The sequence below is a fragment of the Berghia stephanieae genome, chromosome 1 (genome assembly GCF_034508935.2).
Source record: "Berghia stephanieae isolate SIO BIC M18660-M18661 chromosome 1, UCSD_Bste_1.3, whole genome shotgun sequence".
Classification (NCBI taxonomy): Eukaryota; Metazoa; Mollusca; class Gastropoda; order Nudibranchia; family Aeolidiidae; genus Berghia; species Berghia stephanieae.
In genome coordinates, this window is record NC_088360.1 from 615,958 (window position 1) to 643,575 (window position 27,618).

At 36.0% G+C, this 27,618-nt stretch overlaps 1 protein-coding gene across 2 annotated transcripts; it reads left to right on the forward strand.

Annotated features, from left to right (window-relative positions):
• On the forward strand, positions 1-27,618 carry LOC144965868 (S-methyl-5'-thioadenosine phosphorylase-like). Of its 2 annotated transcripts, XR_013644117.1 has the most exons (11): positions 1-76; positions 7,956-7,997; positions 8,832-8,918; positions 9,756-9,814; positions 11,218-11,385; positions 12,389-12,491; positions 19,027-19,179; positions 19,558-19,644; positions 21,922-22,044; positions 23,399-23,557; positions 27,566-27,618. XR_013644117.1 is itself a non-coding variant. In XM_078901686.1 (10 exons), the coding sequence occupies exons 2-10, from the start codon at positions 7,986-7,988 to the stop codon at positions 23,432-23,434; spliced, it is 828 nt and encodes a 275-aa protein (XP_078757812.1). In that variant the 5' UTR covers positions 3,269-3,357; positions 7,956-7,985; the 3' UTR covers positions 23,435-24,240. The 2 variants fall into 2 exon arrangements, 1 of the variants encoding a protein (XP_078757812.1); XM_078901686.1 differs by lacking the exons at positions 1-76; positions 27,566-27,618 and adding an exon at positions 3,269-3,357 and having other exon boundaries at positions 23,399-24,240.

The following is a 27,618-nucleotide window of genomic DNA, read 5'->3' on the forward strand; positions in this document are numbered from 1 at the left end:
GTTTTAGTTCCGGGTTAGGTAGCTAAACTAAACACATCGCCGACTTATTCACGGAATCAGGGAGTTTGCACGCGAGGTACTCTTATAATATTATATTATTTACCTATTATTTATTGTTCTTTGCCTAACAAAATATTGATTTATTTATATTGTCAAGATGAATCAATAGAATCACCAGGCTTATCGATGTTGTTATCAGAATATATTCGAGGAATTAAGTTCTTGTTTAATATATTTCTCAACTTTCATTATAAATAAATGCGGTGTGCTGTGTTTGGAAAAGTAGCAGACAACGGAAACAACACGTTACACACACACCCTTCTCTGTGTGTAACATGGATCAGCGCCGACTTTATATTAGTGCTGGGTCGAGTTTGAAACGATCAAATCGAGCGGGTTTTCGATCGAGTCCTCTAAAATCGAGTCGGTTTCGGGCGGGTTTCGAGTCAGTGACGTCATCGAGCAGTGATTCGTTTGAAAAAAAAAAAACACACGAGTAACTCGTTTGCCACAGGAAACTTCACATACCCTCCCTCTCTTATGTCTGTGGCTGGCTTGACTGCAGCTGGTTATGATGGGGGCTGCCAGATGGCCAAGTTCAAAATTGGTTACTAAGAAACGCTTTTCTATTATTATTCATTTTTAAAAAAATCTTTTATTTAAAAAAAAATGAAAAGATAAGTTTATCCAACTGTAGTCGATTGTTTTGTTAATCAAAACAAATGAGTTTTTCAAGGGAGTCAGAATGCTTGTGGTGTTTGGCTATTTGGGGTCTATTTGACTACTTGGGCAAGAAGAAATCTGGCTGTCTGGCAGCCTTGATCATGATCGTTCGTCGCATCACACACACATACACACACACACACGCCATCAAACAGTTGTTGATAGTGAAGGGTTGAGACCCCCTCCCACCACCATCATCCCGCTGTCACCTTAACATTTCATATTTATGTCGCGCCAAAAGTTGTCGGCCGCCCCCACCTCCCATAATTTGTCACTGGTCGTCATCGCCTCTTGTGTGTGCGGGAAAGGTCGTGCCTTTCATTTCATTATTTGAAAAATAAATGAACAAGGATGGTGTGTTTTTATTAGGTAGGTAGATAATAATAATATTTAGCAGGTTCCACACCCAGACACCCACGGATTGCCCGGACACGATGATAACGATGCCGACGACAATGGATGACGATGATGATGATGATGATTCTCGTGTTTCTGTTTAAAAAATGAAATACTTTAGCAGGTTCCACCCCCACCCCCCACACGGATAGACCGGACCCGAAGATGATGATTGTGGTTTTGCTGGCTGTTACGGCTGTGATGAGGATGATGATAATGATGATGATGATGACGATGGCGCAGATGGTGATTATTTGTTCGGTCGCTCAGTGGTACGGTGTCTCTTGTCACAAAATCAAGCCTTGTCAATGGCCGGATGAGTGACAGTGATTGTTAAAAATTGTGATCCAGACGTTAAGTCCGTGTGTCAGGCACTTGACTCAGGTGTGAATGTATTCTTATCTTATAAGCAATGACGGGTATTGTAAAGAGCTTTAATACAAAAAGACTCCAAACAGCGATCGGTACCTACTGTACGAAATGGATGTATGGTCGATATGGCGTGCCGGAGGAATAAATTAAATTAAATATTGTGAAGTTCATTGAGCATGGTAAATCCTTGGAAATGCGCTTTGAACTAATACACCTGCTAGACAACTCCGATTCCAATATAAACGACTGATTAATATTCCCATATATAAACTATAGTTAGCTGAAAATCTTTCTTTGTCGGGACTCCAAAAGTATGGAACGAATTAGACAAAGAAATCAAAGGGTCTTTTAGGAGCACTGATTGATTTTAGATTGATTATTACATTGAAATGTGTTGATATTTATTTTATCCATTATTATTAGGGTGGTGGTGGTGGTGATGATGATGATCCCGCTGATATGATGGTGATGATAAATAAATTAAACATAATTCCCTTTATTCATCCCATAGGGGAGATTCGTCTTTCGGGTCTATTCTAAGGGAAGACTGGAATAACCCAAGCGATAGCCGCAGTGCAGCGCCGCAAATTTAGTTAGGGCAAGGTGACTTGCTCAAGACCACTCAGCGGCGGGTGATCGAACTCGGTACCTTTCGGGTGCCAACCAAAGACCGTACCGCTGCCCCTGATGATGATGATGATGATGATGATGATGATGATGATGGGAACTAACAAAGAATACACAGGCATCTAAAATTGAAACATTCCATATTCAAAGCTAATGTTTTACTTTAAAAAATTGAGCTTTACAATATCCACTAAATGTGATCAAAGCGCTTTGTAAAGGGGTCCCCGGTCAACAGCAACATTTAATATGAAGGACGGGACATGCCGCCTGTTAGGCGATATTACAATTTTTCAGACAAAGACAACGCTGTTAACGGCCAGGTACTCATTTTACACCTGAGTACGGTGAGAGAATGTGAGTAAAGAGCCTTGTCCAAAGACTCAACTATGCACCGAGCGCGAGGCTTGAACCCAGGACTTTCCGATCCCAAAGCGGGTGTCATACCACTAGACCATTATAATGCACGAGACCCATGGTCGACTAGAGTACTACCTATAGTTACGTCATGACTAGACCACATAGCCGCACTACTGTAGGAGTGTTCATTGATAGAGGGATGCGTGTGTGTCATAGAAATAGCCTTAGTGTGTGTGTGTGTGTGTGTGGTGTGTATGTGTGTGTGTGTGTGTGTGATAGTCAAACTTTAGTAGGTTTAATGAAGTCTTGTCACACACGCGTGATACACCTATACGAATTTCCCTGCCACTGCCACCCAGACACACTAACATCTGACAAGGAGTGAGGGCTGTGGAAGAACCACAGACTACCGTGTGCAAACATTGGCGATTGGTATCGGATGGCAAACTGTGATCGTTTGAATTTGAAATGATTCGAAACACTCGTTACCCCTCCGCTCGCTCGAATCCTGATCGTCTCAAGCTCGTCTCACGTGTCAAGATCGTCTCAAGCTCACAACCCGCCTGATCGTTTTACGATCGAGTGATCGTTTTACTAACTCGCTCTTCCGGCATTGAGATCGAGCACTGACTCGTGGCTTGGCGCTCGGTCGTCGATCGAGTAAAAGCGATCAAATAACCCAACACTACTTTATATCCTCATACTCATGACCGACCATTGAAAAAAAAATACCGAATCGGAATGATTTTTCGTTATAAATCCAATTTAGCGATTTGGTTTTAATCTAGATAGTGAGACCTTCCATGCAGCGCGAAGAGTTGACAATATCGAATTCTAATCTTCTAACGTATTATTAGGCCGTAGCCTTCTAGTTATTGTTATGTAAGCATCGCAGAATCATAGCTTACTTACTAAGTTACCAAGGAATTCGCAAACCAAGATACGTTGCCGTTGAATTATAGACAGTTGACCATGAATGCCCCTCTTTTATCTCACATGGATAGTCGGGTCACTTCACTAAATTGTAACGAAGTGACAATTCGGACTCGAGTCTGAATAGTCTTCCGTGGCAATTCTGATTCCAATATGCGTGCGCATACACAGGAGAGGACGTTTACAATGTCGGCAGTAGGCAGCGGGTGGAACTGATACTGATATAAAAATAGAGTTCAAAAGAAATGTTGTTTTGCCCATATCACACTGACTCAACTCATACCCCAACTTTGACATGTAGAAGGATTGTTGTCCGTCTTACACCATCACAATGTTTTTTATTTGTCTTGATTTTATTTGGACATCGTGTTATGCTGTCTCATTGAAATGTACGAAAGTTGTATTTTCATCATCCACTTCCAGCTCATCTAGTTTTCTGAAGCCTAAACTAGAAGCTTGTTGGGCCTTACCAAATTTATTATGGAGAGGAATGTTCCAGTAGCAATTGCAGATGATTGTGGTGAAATATGTTTATTAATAATGCCTTTGTTTTGAACAATTACACTGTTTCCTTCAAAATTCCACCTTTTCTTCAATTGGGATTGGCAGCTCTGTGTTTAGCACCAAGGATATATGAATTCCTTTTTCTTTATAGTTTTGTTGTATCTCCCAATGAAGGAGGGTCAGTTCACAATCAATAAAAAGGAGTACACAAAACAAGCATTACTACACGAAAATGTTGAGGACAGTGTCATACAGTGAATGAGGTTTTCTCTGAAGTAATGAATATATCATATAAGCCCTGGTTGAAAGAAGTTAGAGAATATCTAATGAAGAGCCATCATAAATGGTGAACATCTGCAATGGTCACCTATGCAGCAATGGAAAAAAAAACAAGCCAAAGTCACGGGGTTTTTTTATACCTTGATACCTTGATACCTCTTCTTCGGGTTGAAGGCTATGCCTGTAATACCCGTTCTGCACTATCTCTGATATATCTACGCGCACCTGCATGGTTGGGGCGGAGCTGGTAACGCTTGTAATGCCAGTGTTTGTCTAACTTGTCTTTGAACTCATTCACTGTCCTCGCTTTAATTACATCTTCTGGAAGGCTGTTCCAGTTATCTGTCACTCTGAGTCCAAAGGAGCATTTTCTTACATTTAATCTGGCCTGTCTTTTTTTTAATTTGTCGCTATGTCCTCTCGTTCTATTAAATGTGCTCTCTGGTAGTATTTGCTCTCTATCTACTCTATCTTTCTCGTTTATTATCTTATATACTTGTATCATGTCTCCTCTTTGTCTTCTGTAGTACAATGATGGTAGTTTGAGATGCCTCAGTCTATCTTCATATGGTAGATGCTTCAAATCTGAACAAAGCTTCGTTGCTCTCCTTTGTACCCTTTCAATTTTATCCATGTCACCGACATGCTGTGATATCCTCGGTGCATTACCATATTCAAGTGATGGTCGTACCAGAGCAGTGTAGAGCCGCCTAATAATATCATTATTTCTGCTGGTGAATGTCCTTTTAATAATTCCGAGAGTTCTGTTTGCTCTATTTATTGCACAGTTGACATGATGGTGGAAGGATAGTCTGTTGTCTACATGCACTCCTAAATCCTTTTCTACTTCTGTTTCCCCTAGCTGCTGGTACACTCCGTTATCGTCTCTCATTCTGTATGTGTGCTTTGGATTTTTGTAACCAAGATGCATTACGCTGCATTTGCTTGCATTAAACTTTAACAGCCACTTGTCTGACCAGTCTGATAATTTGTCGATATCATCTTGTATAGTATGTCGGTCACTTTCTGTTCTTACGGGTCCAAACAACTTTGTATCGTCAGCAAATATTCTGATCACGTTATTTACAACATCAGGTAGATCATTGATGAATACCACGAATAATACTGGACCCAGAACACTCCCTGTGGAATGCCGCTGGTGACATCCGACCACTGTGATGTGTGCCCGTTCAGTGAGACTCTCTGTTTTCTGTCGTGCAGGAAGTTAGATATTCATTCGTTTATCTTTCCTCTGATGCCATAGCTATGTAGTTTTTGAATGAGCCTTTCATGGGGTACAGTGTCAAATGCCTTTTTAAAGTCGAGGTATACAGCATCCATCGGTTCTCCCCTATCCAAGGCGTCTGTCCATTCATCAATGCAGGTAATTAGTTGTGTTATGCATGATCTCCGAGGCACGAAGCCATGTTGCTCATCACAGAACAGATTGTTTGTGACCATATGCTCCATCACATGTTCCTTAATTATTGCCTCCATCACTTTGCACGGAACTGCTGTCAGACTCACAGGTCGATAATTGCCAGGAGTGTTTCTATCACCTTTTTTAAATACTGGAGTAACCTGTCCAAGTTTCCATTGTTGTGGCAAGTTCCCGTTGTGTAACGACGTTGTGAATATGATTTGAAGCGGTGTGGCAATTTCATTCGCAATTTCCCTTAGCACTCGAGGGTGGAGTCCATCAGGTCCTGCTGATTTGCCTGGGTTAAGCTTCATAATATTTTTCAGTATGTCTTCTTTCTTTATAACTATACTGACAAGTGCCTCGCTGTAATGTCTTGTCTCCAATGCTGGCACATGGTTAGTGTCCTCATGTGTAAATACACCACAGAAGAATTTGTTCATTATTTCTGCTTTTATAATGTCCTCGTTTTGCAGGTCTCCATTACTGTCCCGCAGATCACCTACCCCGCTTCTTATTGTTGTTCTCGATTGGGTGTATTTCCAAAAGGCTTTTGGGTTTTCTTGGATCTCATTTGAAATACTCTCCTCAAAATCGCTCTTAAGCTTCCTTGTGTAACTTCTCAATGTATTTCTGGCGTCACAATACAACCTGTAATCAAGGCTATTTCTGGTCTGAAGGTATCTTTGCCATGATCTGTCTTTGGTCTTGATAAGTCTAAACCCTTCTTTGTTCATATATAGATTTCTTTTTCTCTTTCTTTTAGTGTCGTTAGCCTTGTGCACAGGTATGTATTGCTTCATCGCGGATTCTAATATATTCTGGAAAGTGTCCCAATCCTCTTGCTCACTGCATTCATTAAGTGTATGGGCCCAGTCTATGCCACCAAGATATTGTCTCATTCCTCTGTAGTCCCCTTTGTCATATTTGTACTTCACGGTTTTACTTTCAATTGCCTGTGTTTGACATGTATAATCGAATAGGATGGTACAATGATCACTGCTGCCCACTGGGGCCAGATACTGGGTGTTATTCACAACATTCTCCTCGGATGTTAACACTAAATCTAGTACTGATGGTTGTTGGTCCCCCTATATCGTGTTGGTCTTTCGATATGTTGTGTTAAGAAACAGTCCATGAGGCATTCTGTAAATAAATCACTGTCTGAACCTTCAACTGTAGCTGCACATTCCTCCCAGTTTATATGGGGATAATTAAAGTCCCCAACAATTACTAGGCACTCTGGGATCATATCTACTATCGCACATAACATATTTTCCAGGTTTCTATTATTTTCATAGGTGCTTGACGGACTACGATATATGCATCCAAACAGAAGTTTATGATTGTTTCCAAGAGAAACGTTAGCCCAAACACATTCAGAAAAGTATTGTGTACTTGTACATTTGAATTCCGCCACGCTAAGTTTAGTGGAAAAATATATACAGATTCCTCTCCCATCCATTTCTAAATTATGAATTGGGGTGTGATAACCCTCAATACATATCTCTGCCTCTGTGAGGGTGGTTTTACTGTACTTCGGTTTTACTTCTGTCAAGGCAACAATGTCAGGTTCATGATCTTCAATAAGCTGCAGCAAATCGGGCATCTTTGTGGTTATTACGTCTACATGAAAAACGACATTTTCAAAACGACTAGAAATGTTTTGGACAACTAGACTCAAATAAGGGATCACTTTGAAAAGTTTCAACTAACTCACTCAAAAATGAGGAGGCACCAGCAATATTTTTTTTTTAACCCACTGTTTGCATGTAGAATGAAATACCTCCTAGAAACGATTGAAACTCCAGATGGGGACAAATTCAAGAGCTATCAATGAGTTGCAACATTACCTGTGAAAATATGTCAGAGGCAAAAGTAGAATCGGACCTTAATGATAATAATTTGACCTTGAGGTCGATAATATTTTGTTAAAAATCGTATTGTAACAGCTTATTCTCCAATCTCAGAAAATTTGAGAATTCAAAATAATAAGTTTAAATTGATTATAATACCATTAATTGTTTGTTTGCCCACTTTATCATCAGTTGGTCAGCTATCACTACTAGTTTTTATGAACAAGCGTTGACTCCACGCTGTGTAGTAAGCATGTGTTCTGATAGGTCAGTAACAAAGCGAACTCATTGGGAGAGAAGAAAGGCGTTTTTATTGATTAACAGTCAAATTACAAAAGTTAGGAAGCTTATATATATATATATATATATTATATATATATATATATATATATATATATATATATATATATATATATATATATAAATGTGTGTGTGTGTGTGTGTGTGTGTGCATGACTAAAATATGATATAATGTGTTTTCATTTCAGATCTACAGAATAACATCTGGATACATCAAAATGCCACTTAAAGTAAGAGGTTATAAATTTATTTATATTTACTTGTTGAAGATTTTGAGTTTTGTTTTGCATTGGTCATCGGGTCTTTTTCTTTTTACTTAATAAAATTTTTTTTGAAATTTTATTACTATTATCATCATCATCAATATCATCATCCCTATTAATTTTTTTTTTGTTTTTTTTTTTTTGTTTAATGTGCTTTTAAAATGAATTTCCTTTATGCACCTTTCCTCTGATAAGTATTAAAACTGATAAAACTGTTCAAATTTTGTCAAAGATGTTGGCGGTGGTAGTGATGGTTGTGATAACAGTAATTAAGGTCCTGCTGGAGCAATTTAGAGGCCAGGTGATGGTGGTGGTAGCAGTAGAAGTAGCAATATTACTCATAGTAGTAGTAGGAGTATTTATTATTGTTAGTAGTCTTAGTAGTAGTATTAGTAGGAGTATTAGTGGTATTATTATTGTTAGTAGTAGTACTGTAGTAGTATTGGTGTTGGTGGTGGTAGTAGCAGTAGCAATATTAGTTGTAGTTAAAGCAGTTGTACGGTCTATACTAGACTTTAAACATTGAGATTCTAACTGTAAGGAAACAAAATGTTGTAGTGGGTTTAAGATTTAACTGACTAATATTGCCATATTTCCTGTACTAATAGCTGATTATATTTATTCCGCCTGTTTAAATATATCAGCAAAATCAATAATTATTTTCAGATAAGATTTATCATTTTTATTATTATTATTATTATTATTATTATTATTATTATTATTATTATTATTATTATTATTATTATTATTATTATTATTATTATTATTATTATTATTATTATTATCATCATCATCTATCAGGTTGGAATCATTGGAGGCTCGGGATTGGACAATCCAGAATTGTTGGAAAATAGGGGAGAGAAATCTGTCACAACCCCATTTGGAAAGGTCAGATGTTTTCAATATGTAAATAAATAAGTAATTAAATAATGAATTTATATAGTGCTTAAAATCCACGCTAATCGTGCTGTGCGGCACTTTACATAATAACTTTTTTTTTTTTAAACAAACAAACAAACAAACAAAATTAAATCACGACATTACATAATAAGCATGAATACAAAAACAAAATCTAAGCAACATTTCATAAAGAATAAGCCTTATGGAACAATTCAGTCTTCAGACATTTCCTTAAAGATGATAAATTTTCACAGGACTTTGTCCGAGGACTGACTGCGTTCCATAGGCATGGAGCAATGTATTGTTTATTATCAACAGTGTTGTCCCTTTTGTCAATTTAATATTTAGAGTGTTGTAACAAAAAATGTTAGTTTTTAAATACACCTAAATTAATAGATTAATTATGGTCTTTTTATTCTGAATAATGTATTTTATAGTCGAGGCACTTTCTTTATTTTGATTTGTTGAACAATTTTATGCTGCTAAATATCTGTAGAAGTTTGATATTCACAATGTACTTTCTACAAAACGTTAATAAATCGTGTTTACCCAATAGGATTTGACCTGAGGATGGGTGAGAGGGAAGTAAAAGCAGATGTACTGTCCAAAAGTCAAATGCAATCAAAAGCATTCTATAGTTGTTAAATTTTCTATCTCCCAATGTGTGCTTTGGAAAAGGAGAATCCTTTGGCATGACCTGTGGGTTTCACTAAGTTAATAACAATGATGGTTGGAAGATATATCAGAAATGTAATTATATATTATGTTATATGCAGTACACAGCGCTGCCCATTATTGTGGTCATTTTATTTTTCTTCTCTGCAGCCTTCAGATGTTTTGATAACAGGAAACATCAAGGGAGTTGACTGTGTTTTACTTGCAAGGTAATAAGTTTGAAAACTATCAAAATATGCAAGATCTGAACAAGTGTGTATGAAATAGTGCCAGACAAAACAAAGAAAGATGCAAGAAGAAAAAACATCCCAAAAAATTTGTCTACCCCCATCTTTGAGATGTTTTTTTTTTTCTTGTATTTTCCTTTCTTGCTTTGTCCGGCACTGTTACAACACACTTGTTCAGTTCTTTATTCTTCTGCCTAATTTTTCAATTTGATATTTTCATAAAATATGCAAGATACTTTTTAAGTTGGTTTTTTTTTAATATACTGTGTTGTCGTTGTCTTGTCGTTAATCAAGAGGCATTTGAGCATGTGTTCTTCTGCCGAGTGCCATGTATATTCTGTTACTTATGTTTTAACTCTCTTGAGTTTATATAAATGAAAAATCGAATTAATTTGTTCAATTTTCAATGAGGGTGAACTCGAGAGAGTTCTGGGCATTTAAGGAACACTTGATCAATTTTAAAGCCCTTTTATTGATATGATGTATTAAGCTTAACAGAAATTATTGATGGAATTTATTTTGTACTTCTATTTTGTGATCATTAACTGTTCTACCTGAGGTAAAGAACAACACCCCCCCCCCCCCCCCCCTGCTGCCCTTCCCCTCCTCTCTCCAACTTTAACAATGAAAAAGCGAGAAGGGAATGACAGCACCCATATTGCATGTTCAACTAGTTTACTTGGATAATCATCTTAACCTGTATCTCATATCACTGTCATTCTGGCCAGAAAAGTTTTTATTCAAATATTAAATAGATAAAAATACCAATAGATTAATTTTTATTTTTCAAGGTTGAGACATTTTGACAAGTTGGTGGTCATCTGACAATCTTAGATGATTGATAGATTTGTAGTTTCAATTTTCTTACAGAAATGAAAAGGAATGTGTCATGTCATTGTATGTTACCATATTACTTTGGTCTTATGGCACCAGCCTGTCTAGACAGATTTTATAGATAAATCACTTACAGAGAGACCCGGTTTCTTTTAAATCATTATTTCTCTCTTTATTAAATCTATCTATACGTGCAAAGCTAACCTTAGCAGCTTCTGTCCGGTTGATGAAAATGGCGAGCTGTGATGTCAAATGCTATCTAACTCAGCCTGTTGGGTTGTTGGGTCTGTCTAATGGGAAGTAACTCTGTGATAGAATTTTGTCCTTTTAAAACTGATGGATAATGATTGCTATTGTCCATTTAAGGTCACAGAAATCAGGATAAACGCCAGATACACTGGGCAGATAAAGGATTACTTTTTCACCATTAGTTTTATGACTTATAAAAGAATACTTAATAAGAACTATTATTTTTATTTTATTTTTTAAAATTATTAAATGTATTGTTAGTGTTTGCCCCTACCCCATTTTTTAAAAATTTCTCTGCATAGACATGGCCGGACACACAGTGTCCAGCCAACAGATGTAAATTATCGTGCCAACATCTGGGCCTTGAAGGAAGAAGGCTGTGATATCATCATAGTGACTACAGCTTGTGGGTCTCTACGAGAAAATGTTCATCCTGGAGACATGGTGTTAATTGATGATTTCATTGACAGGTATAATTGATATCCTACCAAAAAGTTAAAAAACCTGACCATAACAGGGTGTTGAACAATTATTTATGTGGTTTCATTCCAATTAATATTGGTCATAATGATTGAGTTTTATATCAGAACAATTTTTTTCAATTATAGACAATCCCTGCAATAACACTAAATACAATTATGATATTAATGATGAAAATAATGAAGATATTGTTTTTCAAACATGTTTCATTCATTTTCATAAGATTTGGGTATTTTGCAAATGTACACCATAGATTTTGTCTTTAACATAACTCCACTATCCAATAGTAATTATTCTTTATGTTTTCAATGCCAAATTAATTATCAAATTAGCTTTGAACTATCTTTAGAGTATTTATTTGATTATTAGATCTTACAGCAAAAGTAACCTCTGTGGTTGAAGTGATACTTAGCTGCTAGAGGATGGGGACAGTAAAAAGTGATGAACAAAAATGAATATAACAGTTTTGAAAAACAACAAAACGCTTAACACCAAACATTTCAGGTGCAAAACCCTTCTTGAGTTAATAACAATAACATGTTCCGTGTTAGGTATTCTGTTTTCAAAGCTGATATTTTCATTTTTGTTCATTGCCTCTATAGTTGGTAAATTGATTTTCTTTTATTGTGATGATGTTTTAATCACGTAAATATCAGTTCAGATGGATATGCTAACTTAACCAGGTGACCAATACGACTAGACATAATTTAGCATTTCCTATATTGATATCAAGATAGTTGACAAACCAGATTGTGTCTTTTACTATTCAAAGAGAAGCATTGTGGTTATCATTTGACAAGTATATTGTAAAGCGCTTTGAGGCTTCAATATTTAGTGCTATAAAAGAACACTTTATTATTATCATTGTCTGTCTTAACTATTAAAATTAGATATAAAGTTTAGTAAAATGGATACGATAAAGCAAGACTATTTTTCATGTAAATAGTCATATGATAAAAAGTTACTCTTTGTTGTTGTATTTTATCTTGTTAGGACAACCAAAAGGAAACAGACATTTTATGATGGCACATCAGACTCTCATGTTGGGGTGTGCCACCCTCCAATGAATGAACCTTTCTGTCCAAAGTTGAGGAATGTAAGGCATCAAAGAATCACCAGTGAAAGACATTCATGACATTTTGCTTATCTATGTTAATAAAACATTAAATTTGTGAGTGTGTGTGTGTGTGTGTGTGTGTGTGTGTCGCCTATAGGGAAAACCAGACTGCGATTTTACAATGGCCATATAATGTGTTTAAATCAATTTTATTCAATCCCTAAGATTTACAAGGTCCTTTAAAACTAGAAACTAGGAAACTGGTACCAGGCTTGTCAATTTGGTATTTTTATTAAACAGTTTGGCAATAAGGCATTTTTGGGGGACATTGTACCAAAATCACTTAATTTTTCCTATTTAATACACGAATATACAACCATGGGACAACTTTTCTAATTTTAATACCGAAACTAGCAAGGTGTTCATGTTTCTCTGTCGTTAAGCTTGTTCGTTTTATTATTGTTTTTTTTTGTTTTTTTTTTGTTTTTCAAATTTCTATGTGAATGCCTGTGATAGAGAGGATTGGTAGTGATCAGTTTTATATAGAAGATATAGCATATGTATATGTATATATATATATATATATATATATATATATATATATATATATATATATATATATATATATATATATTCTGTCATAACAAAATCGACGTATTATCTCATATAATTGACTCAAACTCATAATATGTAGTATTGTTCTTGAATGCCTTTCTATTACTTTGATCATAAATGTAATTTAAACAGAGCAAAGCGTTTCAGAGCTTGCGGTAATTCATCCTGGGGGTTAAGAGGATTAATTCTTTATTGGTAAAACAGTCATTATCTCTAGGGGTCTCAATAGCTCAGTGGAAGAATAACCTCCTCAAAAGCTTTGGAACTGAAATTAATCCAGGACGTAGTCGGATTTAATTTTTCTAATCCCCATGTCTACTAAGCATTAACTGGGTAACTGGGTTTGTTGGAGCCAGCAGAAAGTACTTTGGATAGACCGTTAGTCTGTTCAGAGGGTAACAAGCAGTTGTTTTTTTTTGGGGGGGGGGGGTTTCTGTGTTAGGATTAATTGGTTTAGGTTAATTCCCCGACCACCCTTTCCCTACCTCCTTTTATAAAACATATTAGACTTTTGCCCTTTCTGTCTTTGTCTTGGAATGAGATTACTTGTTTTTGTCCTGGCCCTGGCCGGAGTCCTAGCTGGGAGGGAAGAAGTCAAATGCATAGTTATTGTTTTGAGAGATGATATTTTTTTCCTTGTAAACCATCTCTCTGTTATGTATTATATTTGTTATTTTGAATGTAAAATTTTAGCATTTGAGTGTGTTCCTCTTTGTTGGATTTTGTGCTTGTGTCCGGATGAGACTTATAGATGATTTCAAACTAAGTACATTGGTGGTATGCTCTTGGATCTACATCTGATCCCTATTTCTTCTTCTTCTTCTTCGTTCCTCTGATGGACATCTATGGCTGCAGTCCGATATCTGCTATGAAGTCTGTGGTCCGCTTTAGGTCCTCAGCCTCACCATAGAGCTTTGTGTTGAGTGTTGTAGGGGTGACCCAGTGGTTCGAACGTTGCACGTTGTATAATGGGCAATCCATAAGCACATGTAAAGTGGTTTCATGGTCGGTTCCACATGGGCAATAAGGTTTGTAAACATATGTCCTCTTAGTCTATTGTGTCCTGTTCGGAGGCGGAATAGAGTGACTTGGCTACTTCGCTGAATGGCATGGATTGGATCCTGCTTGTTGTGTTCTAGGTGTGTGTCATTCCTTTCTTTGTCTATTTTTAGCTTTATTATTTTCTTTTGCTGATGGTAAGTGATTGACGACTTCGGTTGTTCCTTCTGGGCTCCTTCTTTGGCCAGTTGATCGGCAATTTCATTTCCATATATACCTACATGACTTGGAATCCACTGCAGCACAATTTTTCCTGTTTTATCAGATAAGCCCTCAAGGGCCTCCACAGTGTGTGCGGCTTCAGAGTCCTGGTAATTTTCAATAGACCGGAGAGCATCATCAGAGTCTGTCAAGTAAACCACATTTTTCCCGTATATTCTGTGATCTCTGGATAGTTCTTTTGTTGCATTGAGGATGGCTTTTTCTTCAGTTTTAGTACTTGTGCACATTGAACCCACTGATACAGATATTTTTGTTTCTGTTTTATCTGTCCAGTGTATGAGTGCACCAGCACCTCCATTCATGAGGGGGCCGGAAACTGAGCCATCTGTATAAACTCTTATCCAGTTGGTCATTGGGTATTTTTTTATCGATCATCTTTAGGGTTTGAGCATTGTCATTATTGCTTCGAATGTTTTTCTTGTTGATGGTTATGGATTTTTGTTTCTTTTTCCACAGTGGTGGTTTGAGATTTGGGACATTGATTTGGGCAATATCTTCCTTTGGTGTCACTTTATATTCGCTCTCTAGTTTTTGTCCCAAGGCGATGAAGTTTTCCCTTTTGAGTCGATTCTCTTTCTTTTCCATTGTACTTGGATGCAGTGGTTGGGATTCCATGAATTTTATCTTTGAGAATTGTGTCACTATTTTTAAATTTCGTTGTTCTTTGAGAGGTTTTATTCCTGTGTGGGTTTCCATCTTGTGAATTGGTGTTGTTTTTCATTGCTCCAGTGATCACGCGTAGGCATTGGTTTTGGATTTTTTCAACCTTTTGAAATTGAGCCTGTGAGCACGTTCCCCATGCCGATATGGCATAGTCTATTGCAAGTCTTACATATCCAAGATATGTCTTCTTCAGGACGTTTGAGTTTGCTCCCCATTGCGTTCCAGCAAGTTTTCGGAGAAGCTGCATTCTCTTGTACCCTTTCTGTTGACTTTCATCTATTTGATGTTTCCAAGTGAGTCGAGGGTCAAATTTCACTCCTAGATACTTAGGCATAAGGTCTTCTCTCAGAATCTTTCCATCTAAAGTTAATCGCATAGATTGCTTTTTGGTTGATAAGCTGAATGTTGTGTATGTGGTTTTATCAGCATTTACTCTCATACCCCAGTCTTTTGTCCATTTGCTCAAAGCATCAAGAGTCATCTGTATCCTGGCCTTTGCAGTACCAATATTTCTTTCAGTGCATATCAGTGCAAGGTCATCTGCATACATGGCTGCTTTTACTCCTCTGCATTTGGTTTCGCAGATGTCATTGATAAAAACGACAAAGAGGGTTGGTGAGAGAACCCCGCCTTGTGGTACTCCATTTGTCATGTTCGTTAGCTTGCTTTTAGAGTTTTGAGATTGGACTCTTGCTTTTCGATTTGTGAGGTAATCTTTAATCCATGCAAACATGTTGTGTGAAACGTTGGCTTTCTTAAGTTTGAGAAGTAGTCCTTTTGTCCAGACTTTGTCAAATGCCTTTTCCATATCCACCCAAACTGTGACTGTGTGTTTTTTTTCTTGGTAACCATTTTCGATCAGCTGCAAGATGTATGTTATCTGGTCCTCTGTGCAGCGTAATTGTCTGAAACCAGCCTGTTCATCTGATATCAACTTATTGCTTTCTAAATACCATTGGAGACGGCGATTAACAATTCTCTCCATCAGTTTACCCAAGCAGCTTGTCAAACTTATTGGCCGGTAGCTTTCGGTTTTATTTTTTGGCTTGCCATCCTTCTTAATTGGTATCATGGTTGCCTGTTTCCATTTGAGTGGAAGTTTACCCTGTTTCCAACTTGCATTGAACAGTTGTTTCATTTTCCTCTTTGTGAGGGTTCCTAGGTGTTTCAACATGTCATTAGTAACATCATCTGGACCTGGTGATTTGTTCGTTTTTAGAGATTTCAAGGCAATTTCTACTTCTTCTTTTTTAATCGAACTGAACATGACATCATCTGTGGATTCTTTGGGTGTATCCTTGTGTTTTCTCAATTCTTTGTGGACTTCTCGTTTTCGTTCTTTTCTAATCTGTATACTCCCAACACTTGAGTACTGCTTCATAAAACAGTTTGCTGCTTGTTTTTTGTTGAGAATCCTCCCCTGATCATCTTCTACTGATGGTGCAGCATATCTGTTTTCTTGTCCACTTAGAGCTTTGGTTAGGTTCCATAATTTTCTTCCGTCTCTGTCGTAGTCAAGTTGTCTGGTTTTTTCATGCCATGCTTCCTGTTTTGCTTTTATTGTTTCTTTCCTGAGTTTTTTCAGCCTCTTTGTAAATTTCCATATTCTCATCATTTGGCTCTCTCTCTGCTTTTTTTCTGTGTTCAGTGACTTGGCTGTTGAGACTTCCTAATTTTTCAGTCCATCCTGGACAGTAGTCCTTTCTTGATCCTCTGGGGATTGATTCTTTTGCAGCTTTCATGATTGATTTTGTGAAAGCTTTGGCTGATTTTTCTACATTCCTTGTTTTACAGTTTATCTCTTTTGTATAACTATCAGTCAACTTTGAAAACAGAGTCCAGTCTGCTTTTTTATAATTCCATCTCGGAGGTGGTGCCTTTCTGTCTTTTGCATATTCTTCAGTTATTTCAACCAGAATGGGACGATGATCACTTCCTGCCAGTTGTTCCTTTATCTGTTTACTGACTTTTCCGGTGAGATCTTCAGATATGAGAGTTAGGTCTGGGGTTGATGTTGTCTTCCATGCTCTTGAGAAGTATGTATCTGGGTCATCTTCATTTCTGACAATTTGAAGCTTACTGTCTGTAAGCCAATTTTCAAGGGTTTCACCTTTTCTGTCTAAGTCATTGTATCCCCAGCTTGGGGAGTGGCTATTGAAGTCTCCCACAACAATGAACTGTTCTTCTTCACTTCTTATGTTTTCAATTGGCAGATTCTCTGATGGTGGGCTGTAACAGTTATATATTGTGTATTGCAATTTGTTTTTGGTAATTTTTACAGCCAATATTTCAACAGATTCATCTGTCGTTATTTCATTTGTCGCTATGTCATTTCTGACGAAGATGATTACTCCACCTTTGTTCCGTTCTTTTCTGTCTTTCCTAAAATGTTGATATCCCCTTATTGAACACCTAATGTTTTCTGTGAAGTGTGTCTCCTGTATGCAGGCAATATCTATCTTCTCATCCTGAAGAAACTTGGAGAGGGCAGTCTTTTTATGTTGTATCCCTTCTGCATTCCATTGTAGCAATTTGATAGTTCCAGTAGTCCGTAACCTTGCATCTCCTACCCTGGTTCCACAGTAGGAGGGCAAGGTACCACCAGATCGCTTGGGTGAACCCTGTTTATCAGGGCTCGACGCTAGGTCCGTCCGGCGGGAATCCCCAGACTTCGCGCCATATCGTCCGACAGTTTTGTTGTCCATCATTGTGAGGAGGATGCGTGTCACATTAATTTTTGGGTTGGTTTCCCTCTCCAGACTATTTGCGCCTTTCGGCTCTGCGACTCCGACTTCAGCGGTTCTTTATTCTCTGGATGTGATTCCATAGCCTTTCATCTTCCCAGATCCACAAGGCAGTGGTGGTTTGAAGTTGGAGTTTTCCTTCTCCTAGACAGACTGCTTTCCAAGGCTATGAGCTCTGTCCACCCATTAATGGTGTCTAGGCTGGGAGTCCAGGAGGGTATCTTTGTAGAGTGACAGTTTCCCTTCACCCCACCAGCGTCATGGGGCTAGCACAGCTTATTGCGTGAACTAGGGCAATCTGGCCACGGCGGTTGATTCCTCCCTTCATCCGTCACCTCAGACACATAGAAACTCGTGTCATCAGCCGGTTAGAAAGTTCCTTTCGGAATACTCCAACCGTTGCCCAGGAGGCGGGCGGGGAAGAATGCCCCTACGTGGACCCTGACACGAGCTGGAATGGGTTGCGGATCAGTACTGATCAAAATAATCCAATCCTGCCTCCCTGATCCCTATTTGTTCTCAGTTTCCCTATGTCGTACTTTTTCTTGGGTGCTTTAATTGTAATTCTAGAACTTTTTACTTTCCCATTTTCTTCCTTTTTACTGGTGCTGATATAACCTAAATGTGTTGCAAGCGCCGTAAAACCCTTAAAAACAAAAAAAAAACAAAAAAACAGACTTTTGCCCCCTTACCATTTGATAACCAGTCATGTGTTAAACTGTACAAAGAAGTCTTACTTGTTATAGTTATTGATGACTATGACTGGAATTAGAGATACAGTGCAAACATGACTATTAATCTGATAGACGCGAGACAGCATGTATAAATTTGTTCATAACTTTCCTTTTCAACATGTGTGATTATGTTGTAACATTAAGATGGATTACTTCGGATCAAATTCTGAATCAAATGGTCTCAATTTCAAGTTAGTTTGATAAAAGATGATGTTGCTTTGTTTATATGTCATCTACAATGTGATAGAAATGGATTATTTTTAGGAAAGGAAGTGGGATATAAAAGGGGTGTAATTAATCGTCTTAATTCTGTTACACAAGATTAGGGAATAACCATGCAAATTGGGATATTACATTGTGAGTTATTAAGCCATAACTTATATTATACTCATTTAGCCTTTATTGTAATCAATCCTGGCTTTGTTTATTATATTTCTCTAGCTTCTAGGGTCATATGGCGAGAAAGGGCTACTCTGTTGAATGACTATTATAAAGATTATAAAACTCTTAATAAATGCAATCTCTTCATTTTTACAGGCCCTAGTGTCCAGTATTTCTGCCTTGGGCTACCCCTATCACGAAAAAGGGACAATGGTCACCATTGAGGGTCCCAGATTCTCGACACGGGCTGAGAGTCGTCTCTGGAGACAATGGGATGCTGATGTTATCAATATGAGTACTGTGCCAGAGGTGAGATGTGTTCTGTACCAACTAAATGCTTTTTTATTCTTTTTCATTTTTGTCAGAAAACCTATGCTTGATATAAATCAATAGATTAAGATGACCCCAAGCATAATCACAAAATGAGATTAAATGACCAAACATTTAGAATGATGAGTTTGATAGAAAAATAAAATTCATGAGAAAAATGGTATTAAAGTGAGACTGTCATCCAGGCATCAGATATTCTCACAGTAACCATTGTATTCCCTTTGTTTTGGTCTTTTCTTTTTCCAGTTGATTGATTACTTACTAAATGTGGTTATTTTGGTTGTTTTTTTATAAGAAAAGAAATAGGTGATACCACTGTTGACCTGATTTTTATTGTTCTTGTCATTTCCTGTTAAGGTTGTCCTAGCAAAAGAGGCTGGAGTGTTGTACGCTTCCATTGCTTTAGTTACTGATTACGACAGTTGGAGAGATGACCACGAAGCTGTAAGAAAGTATCCATTTTATTTATTTTATCTACGTAAAAGATTCAAAAGAATTTCTCTGTACGAATATTTCTATGCTGGTATTTCATGTGGACTTGTGACTTCTATTTCAATTACCTCAATTTTGTTAAATTAAAAAATGTTATAAAGTTGAAATGAATCGTACAGTAGAACCGCACAAAAAAAAACAAAAAAAAGAAGAAAAAATATTAGCTAACAGACAATGATGTATTTCAAGACATTAGTCCTGTATAAAAAAAAAATTTTCAGGGATGGAGAGAATAAGGGCAAATCAAAATAGGCCAAATTCAAGGATTTCCCATCTAGATTTGGATTATTTTACCAGAATTTTTGAGGAAATACAAATGAAAATGTTTTTGTTTTGCTCACCATTGAATTTGTTTCCAAGTTCAATCTACTCCCAAACTCTTCTAAAAAATACTTATTTTAAAAGTCATAACCATAGATATACATCTGTACTACCAGATCGCTTGCGATGTACGTTTAGCACGCGATACGACGCCATTCATACTTGAGGCAACCTATACCGGAAATGGGGAGTGGCGTGTTGGGTTTTCATTCATTTGTTATCAAAACAGTTTTAAGGAGACAATGGTTAACATTGCAAATCACAAAATGTTTATAATATTATACACCTAACTATTGCAATTTACATCTCCGTAAATTAAATATTCATTTGTCTTTCAGTGTGTTTAATTCATTCATCCATATGGTGCATTCCTGTTGTGTATACAAATGCCATATTAGAGCCCTCAAGACAGCAAAATTACTTTCATAGATTAGTCAAATTAATTACTTTATTAGCCTCATGATAATGTATGAATGCATGTTTGTGTAATTTTGCTTTTTGAGAAATTAGTAGCGATGATGATGAAGATGATGAAGATGCTGATGATGATGAAGATGATGATGATGATGATAATAACAATAATAATAATAATAATAATAATGATAATAATAATAATAATAATAATAATAATAATAATAATAATAATAATAATAATAACAATAACAATAATAATAATAATAATAATAATAATAATAATAATAATAATAATAATAACAATAATAATAATAACAATACTACTACTACTACTACTACTACTACTACTACTACTACTACTACTACTACTACTACTACTACTACTACTACTACTACCATCATCATCATCATCGTCATCAACATCATAGTCATCACAATTATTATTATTATTATTATTATTATTATTATTATTATTATTATTATTATTATTGTTATTATTATTATTATTATTATTATTATTATTATTATTATTATTAATATTATAATCCCACCATATTTCTTTAAAAAAATAAATAAGATCCTATTCTAGTGTCAGATGGGGCTTTTAAATGCGCGGCTATGTAGTCTAGTGGTATGACGACGACGACGAAGCTACTACTACTACTACTACTACTACTACTACTACTACTACTACTACTACTACTACTACTACTACTACTACTACTACGACTACTACTACTACTACTACTACTACTACTACTACTGCTGCTACTACTTACTACTACTACTACTACTACTACTACTACTACTACTACTAACTACTACTACTAGTACTACTACTACTGCTGCTGCTACTACTACTACTACTGCTACTACTACTACTACTACTACTACTACTACTACTACTACTACTACTACTACTACTACTATACACTACTACCACTATCAATAATAATGGGGGGGGGGGGGATGACAGTGACGACAACAACAGCAACAACAACAACAATAATAATAATAATAATAATAATAATAATAATAGTAATAATAATAATAATAATAATAATAATAATATGGCACGCCTTGTTTTGTCTTTTTTTTTTAACCTCAACTATATACTCTTACTATTATTACCTTCAAATAAGGCGAAACACACCGTAGCAAACACACACATACACCTCACTTTGCCCCAAGTTATGGCGGCCGACCGAAGAACAAGCTCGCGTGCTTGTCACGGTAATTTTTTAGTGACGTATAGTAACCCCGCCAATTCTCGCAAGCGATCTGGTAGTACAAGGTGTATATCTATGGTCATAACCCATGTCCAACAGGTTGGGGACCCTGCTTTTAGCTTCGCATAAATTTTAGTATTGAAATTTGAAATTTTCAAAAGAGAATTTGGATCGGAAGTTTAATGTTGCCCCACGTGTGGAATATCTTTAAAATTTATATCATTCATGTTCGTTCTATTATTTTTTTTTAATTCTTCACCATTAGGTGCATGTTGAACTAGCTATCAAGACTTTTAAAGAAAATGCAGAGAAAGCCTGTAAAGTGTTGTTACATGTCATTCCACAAATCGCTGCCATGAAATGGGATGATGAAATCCAAGCCAGTAGAGTAAGTGTTGTTTTGTTTAATTTCAGTCCATTGGAGTCTACAGTACGATGACAAACCCCGAGTGTTTAATCAGAATTGGGATGGATTATGATATCTTTATCATCAGACTGATCCCATAGATTTATACACTAAGCTTTTAAAGTCAGTTCCTATTATTTAATAATTAGAAAATTCAGAATCACAGCATGTGTCCATTTATGCTAAGTAATAATGAATAGTATACCAACTGTCCTGAAGGCAGGTTTTACTAAAGTGATACTAAGCTGCTAGCAGCTGTTAACTATAAAAAGAAATAAACAAAAATAATATAGATATAATAGCATAAAAAAAAGAACAAAATACCAAACACAGAACGTTTCTGGCTCAAAACACTTTGTTGGCTAAAGAAGGGTTTTGACACTGAAACGTTCTGTGTTTGGTATTTTGTTTTTTTTTGAAGCTGTTATATTCTTTTTTGTTTACTAGGTTTTACTATGTGGTCTTGTGTGCGCTATGTGGTCTTGTGGTATAACACTCGCTTTCGGATCGGAAGGTCCTGGGTTCGAGCCTCGCTCAGCGTTTAGTTAAGTCCTTGGAAAAGGCTCTTTACTCACATTCTCTCACCATACTCAGGTGTTAAATGAGTACCTTCCCATTAACAGTGTTGTCTCTGTCCGAAAAAAAATGTTGTAATATTGCCTAACAGGTGTCATGTCCCATCCTACATGTTAAATGTTGCGGTTGTTCAGGGACCCCTTGTAAAGCACTTTGAGCATGTTTAGTGGATATTTGCGCAATAGAAAAGCTTACATTTTTTTTAGGTTTTACTTAATTGGATTTTTTCACTGCTTGACAGATGTAGGGCAAGATAATTTACCCAGTTGTATTAGGAAGTCATGTTATATTTAATGATCCTGTCCAATACCCTAGCTCTCTCAATACTGGTTCATAAGTCATTGAGTTATTAAGTGAATAAACTTGGAGGATGGAGAAGAGGGTAACACAAAAGTATAGCTGGGAAATAACAACACGGTGAAATGGGACATGTAGAGTACTCACTGGATTCTAGCATGCTCTCGGGAGAAGCCAAAAAAGCATGCTAGAATTCGAGTGTGTCAAAAGTCATAACCTCTGACCAACAGGTTGGTGTGAGGTAACCCATACATTCTGTCACCGGCTCCAGCGTGCCGTATTGCAGATCGTGCTAGAATCCAACGAGTTTTGTATTTCCATTCATTATTCCCATCAATTTGTTTCAAGCCTCTTCATTTTAAGCATGCTCTACTGATTGTGAACTGCAGAACACATTGTTGAAAACATGAAAACAAGCCATAGTTTTATATTGTATTTATTTTACTTTTTTTCTTCTCTACAGCAAACAGCCAAAATGTCTGTGATGGGAAACCACTGATGACAGCCTAATGGTGCATACAATGTTGACAACTTTTTATAAACCACTTGGAAGCAAGTGATTTGCTTGTTGACTGTAAATTAGCAATGTCATCAGTTGATATTAGAAATGAGAATTGAAAAGGTGATATGAAATATGTAATAGATCTCACATCAAACATTTTTACTGCCTTATTGGTTACCTACCTGAGACCAAAGTTATTTACAAATAATACATTAAGAAGTAATTGCTTGTTTTTCTTTATCAAGCAATTAGATGTTTTGTCTTAAGAGGTGGTTGGGTCTTTTCTAAAAAAATTAATTACCTATATTGGGCGGTTTTGATCATTCTGTATCGTCATTAAGGGATTTTTTAAAAACATTTTTTGGTGAAAAAAAATACAACTATGTTTGATATCCGTTTTGCGTCCTGATTTGGGGGTCTGGCATCAAAAAGTATACCAATCTTGTGGCAAATTTTCCACAAAATCTAATGAAGGAATAACCCCCGTATTCTTGCATCTTATCAACTTTCTAGCATTTTGTGTCACCATAGAGAGATTTTACAGCTTTTGGGATTTGTATTAGAACAAGTCGCGAATCAAAATTTATTTATGACAAAATTGATTTTTAAAACTTATAATTTGGATTAAAAGTATGAGTCACATACAATATAAAAAGAAATCTCTCGATGGCGACATAATACATTAGATAATTTCATGGAAGAGATTCTGAGAAATATTTGACACAGTATCCCATACCCCGAGATAGTGACATATTGAGAAAATAGCAAAATAGTTTTCTGTTTTTCACACTTTTCTTACTCCCTGTACCCTTTTCGACCATGTATTTCATGCCTTTCTAGTAGATTTTGAAAAAATTGCACTTCAATAATATGATATCCAAGATAATAATTTATTGTTTTCCACTAAAATCTCAAAATCTATTTTTTGAAGGATTTTCCTAATAATTAGACCCAAACCACCCCTTAAAGAACACATTTTATAAAGTTTTAAAATGTTGTCTTCTCATTCTCGTTATAAATTTGGTCAGAATTACAGACTTAATCATTTTCATTGAAACAATAGTAAATGCAATGCGACAGAAGCTACAGATAAGCCTTGGTCACATCGCATTTAATGATGTCGTCGTGAAATCAGTAAAATCTGAAATCATGTCAGAGAATTATTGAATGTTCGCATGGGTGTACGATCCGATAGTCATGTCGTTTCTTCTTCTCTTTACTAGCCTATCCTGCTTCTTTGGTTTGTGATTGTATTTTTGACAGGGGATATTTTTTTTTCTGTAAATCTTCTGCCTGTTTGTTCTTGGTTATTTATAATTTAGCTTATGATATCTTTAGGTTATGATTTGATTTACATTTGTACTATTTTTGTTAGTGTTAGATTGCTTGTTTTTTTGTTTCAGCGGTCTCTCATATAACCTCAATTGTGTTGGAAGAGACCTAAAGCAACAAACAAACAGAGAATTATTGAACCTTGTCCTTCAGAGCCATAAGACACTGGGAGTAAAAGTCCCGGTTTTACTTGCATTTAATGAGTAGTAATAATTGCTTTCTACCCTTTGTATAGAATGCTAGTCTATCACAAAGTGTTTTCCACCTGATCTAACAGTCTAAGGGGTCACAAAATAACTCTACTCAGCCCGAGGTTAGTGCTCTACCAATAAGGAACAATATTGTGATTTCATAATACTGGTTCCGATCTCCTTGGAAGTATGAAACCAGTCCTCTGGAGGACTGGATACATACATTGTGCAGTTGATCCTCTCTTTTCAGAATGATGGCATCTTATTTTCTAGTTCTCACCTAAACAAATTCTGGTCCTCAATAAATATCGTCCATCCTTGCTCTTTTACGCCCAGTATTCATAAGAATGTCTATACATCCTGCTACTAAAATAGTTATAGCACTTTATGGTTCAATATATAACCTGTGCGTTGTCTGGAGGACTGGTTACACATTTCCAAGGAGTTTTGAACCATAAGAAAGAAAAGTTACGTCACGATTTCTGTTTCCCATTAAATGATCAGGGCCCCCTAATTGTTAAAGATGCAGATCTTTTTTTTACTTAATGGACAATTTGTCTGATTTGTATTGAAATGACTGTGAGTAAAGAAGTATGTTGTAAAGTCTGAATGGTGCAAAATAACTTTTCCAATCCTTTTGAAAGTAATTGTTAAAATTAAAATGTTTTTAGCATTCTGTCAACTCCAACGCAAAAAAATGTATTATTATTATTATTATTATTATTATTATTATTATTATTATTATTATTATCATTATTATCATTATTATTAGTGTTATTATTATTTTATTATTTTTATTATTTTATTACAGTAATATTTTTACGATATTACCCTGCTCGACTCGGGTGTGAATGAGTACCTGGCTACAATCAGATCAGTAATGGATATTGTAAGTGATATTACAAAAAGGCTCCAGATGGCCTGCTTGGGGAACAAATGAAACATTGTGAAGGGTATTGAACATGGTTAATCCATGGAAAAGAACTATATGCATGTTCACAGTTTTTTACTACTAATAATACCACTACTATTATTGGTATTATTACTATTATGGTAATAATCGTTAAGGGTTACATAGTTTTAAATACCCTGTTGCGTTTGAATGTATAATTTTAGTACACAACATCGTATATACAAACAAAAGGTCAAGTCGGTGCATAAATAATTTTTCACTTCAGACTTGCTGATCATATGCATTTAAAACAGCGAGAAAAACAAATCTCATTCTTCGTATATGTACCTCAAGACATGGAGTTCTCTATCAACTGCATTTTTGAAAGCATTTATTGATTCAGCATTTTTTTTTGGTATTAAAATCAAGTGCATTTCACGTCCTGACAGTATGTTTATTATTATATATTATTATTACATGGTTGTGTTTGTGGTTCACCAACTCATTTTATTTTTTTTTTTTTGGTCATTATATTTAATCAGATAGTAATAATGATATTGATAATTTGTACATTTATAATATATTCTTTCAAAAATTTCAAAGCTGGTACGGGATTCATCAGTTGTTTTTGGGGGGGTTTTTTGTCCGATTGTTTAATTGATGCCTTTGAACATTTGATTATAAACTCCTAATACCATGGTAACTGGCGAGATGTATATGAGAATGTAACTAAAGACATGGTGATAGTATCAAGTTGACTTCTTAACCTTTTTACATGGGTAATAATAAAGTATATTGTTGCCATTTTTGTCAACAGTCTTTTTCTATAGTTTTATAACTAATAGCAAGAATTAATCTTAAGAACTACATGTTAATCTGAAATTGAGATTTTCAATCGGTGTACTATGTGCAGTCAATATTTACCATACACATTTACAAACCTGTCATTTATACAGATTTAATCAGTATATTATAGAGAATTTTTAAAAGCCTTTATTGAGCATTGGATTTGTTAATTTTCTTTGTTGCTTGTGGCTGATTTGGATTTGTTTGACTGTTCATTTTATTTATCATATACTAGCCAGAATATTGCACAGGATCTGATCAAAGTAGTCCATCAGAGCCAGTAGGTAGGCCCATTGAGTCGGAGTTTATCCCAGCTTCTGTAGGGTGAAACAGACAATAGCATTTGCTTGCTACCCTTTTGGATAGGATTCTAGTCTATTGCATAGTGCTTTTCACCAGATCTAACAGACCCAGCTACCCAATCATTGCTAGGTGGACAGGGAGGTCAGAAAAAAAATCTCAACTTCACCCGGGATCGATATCAGTCCCTTTGGTTTGAAGTGAGTGCTTTACCTTGGAGCTTCTGGGGCCCCTGGATCTGACCAAGCCATGAGGAAATGTTGATTAAACAATTGTATGGAAAATGGGATACTCCAAATAATAAAGAGAGAGAAAATGATCTATTCTGCCAAAACACATGTTTTTTGCACTTTGACAGGAAAACTTTATTTAATAATCAAAACTTGTCACAAATTCTGAAACTTATGACCTCAGTGTATTGCCTTGGAATTGTACGTCCAGACTATCCAGACTTACATTTTTCTATCATTTACCACTTGTCCAGATGTCTTGATTATATTTTGTTACACTAGAATAAATTGGTTGTATATTATTGAACATCTTCTTGTTTCTGTTCTTTTTTTTCAGTTGGACAGGGATTTAGTCAATGCATGAAAATAAAGAGACAAGCGGTTCTTCAA

Bases quoted from the DNA above. Each gene is read 5' to 3' on its own strand.
- LOC144965868 (XM_078901686.1), top strand. The intron at 8,919-9,755 runs GTCAGATGTTTT...TCTTCTCTGCAG, and splicing joins TCACAACCCCATTTGGAAAG to CCTTCAGATGTTTTGATAAC. The intron at 22,045-23,398 runs GTAAGTGTTGTT...TCTTCTCTACAG, and splicing joins ATGAAATCCAAGCCAGTAGA to CAAACAGCCAAAATGTCTGT.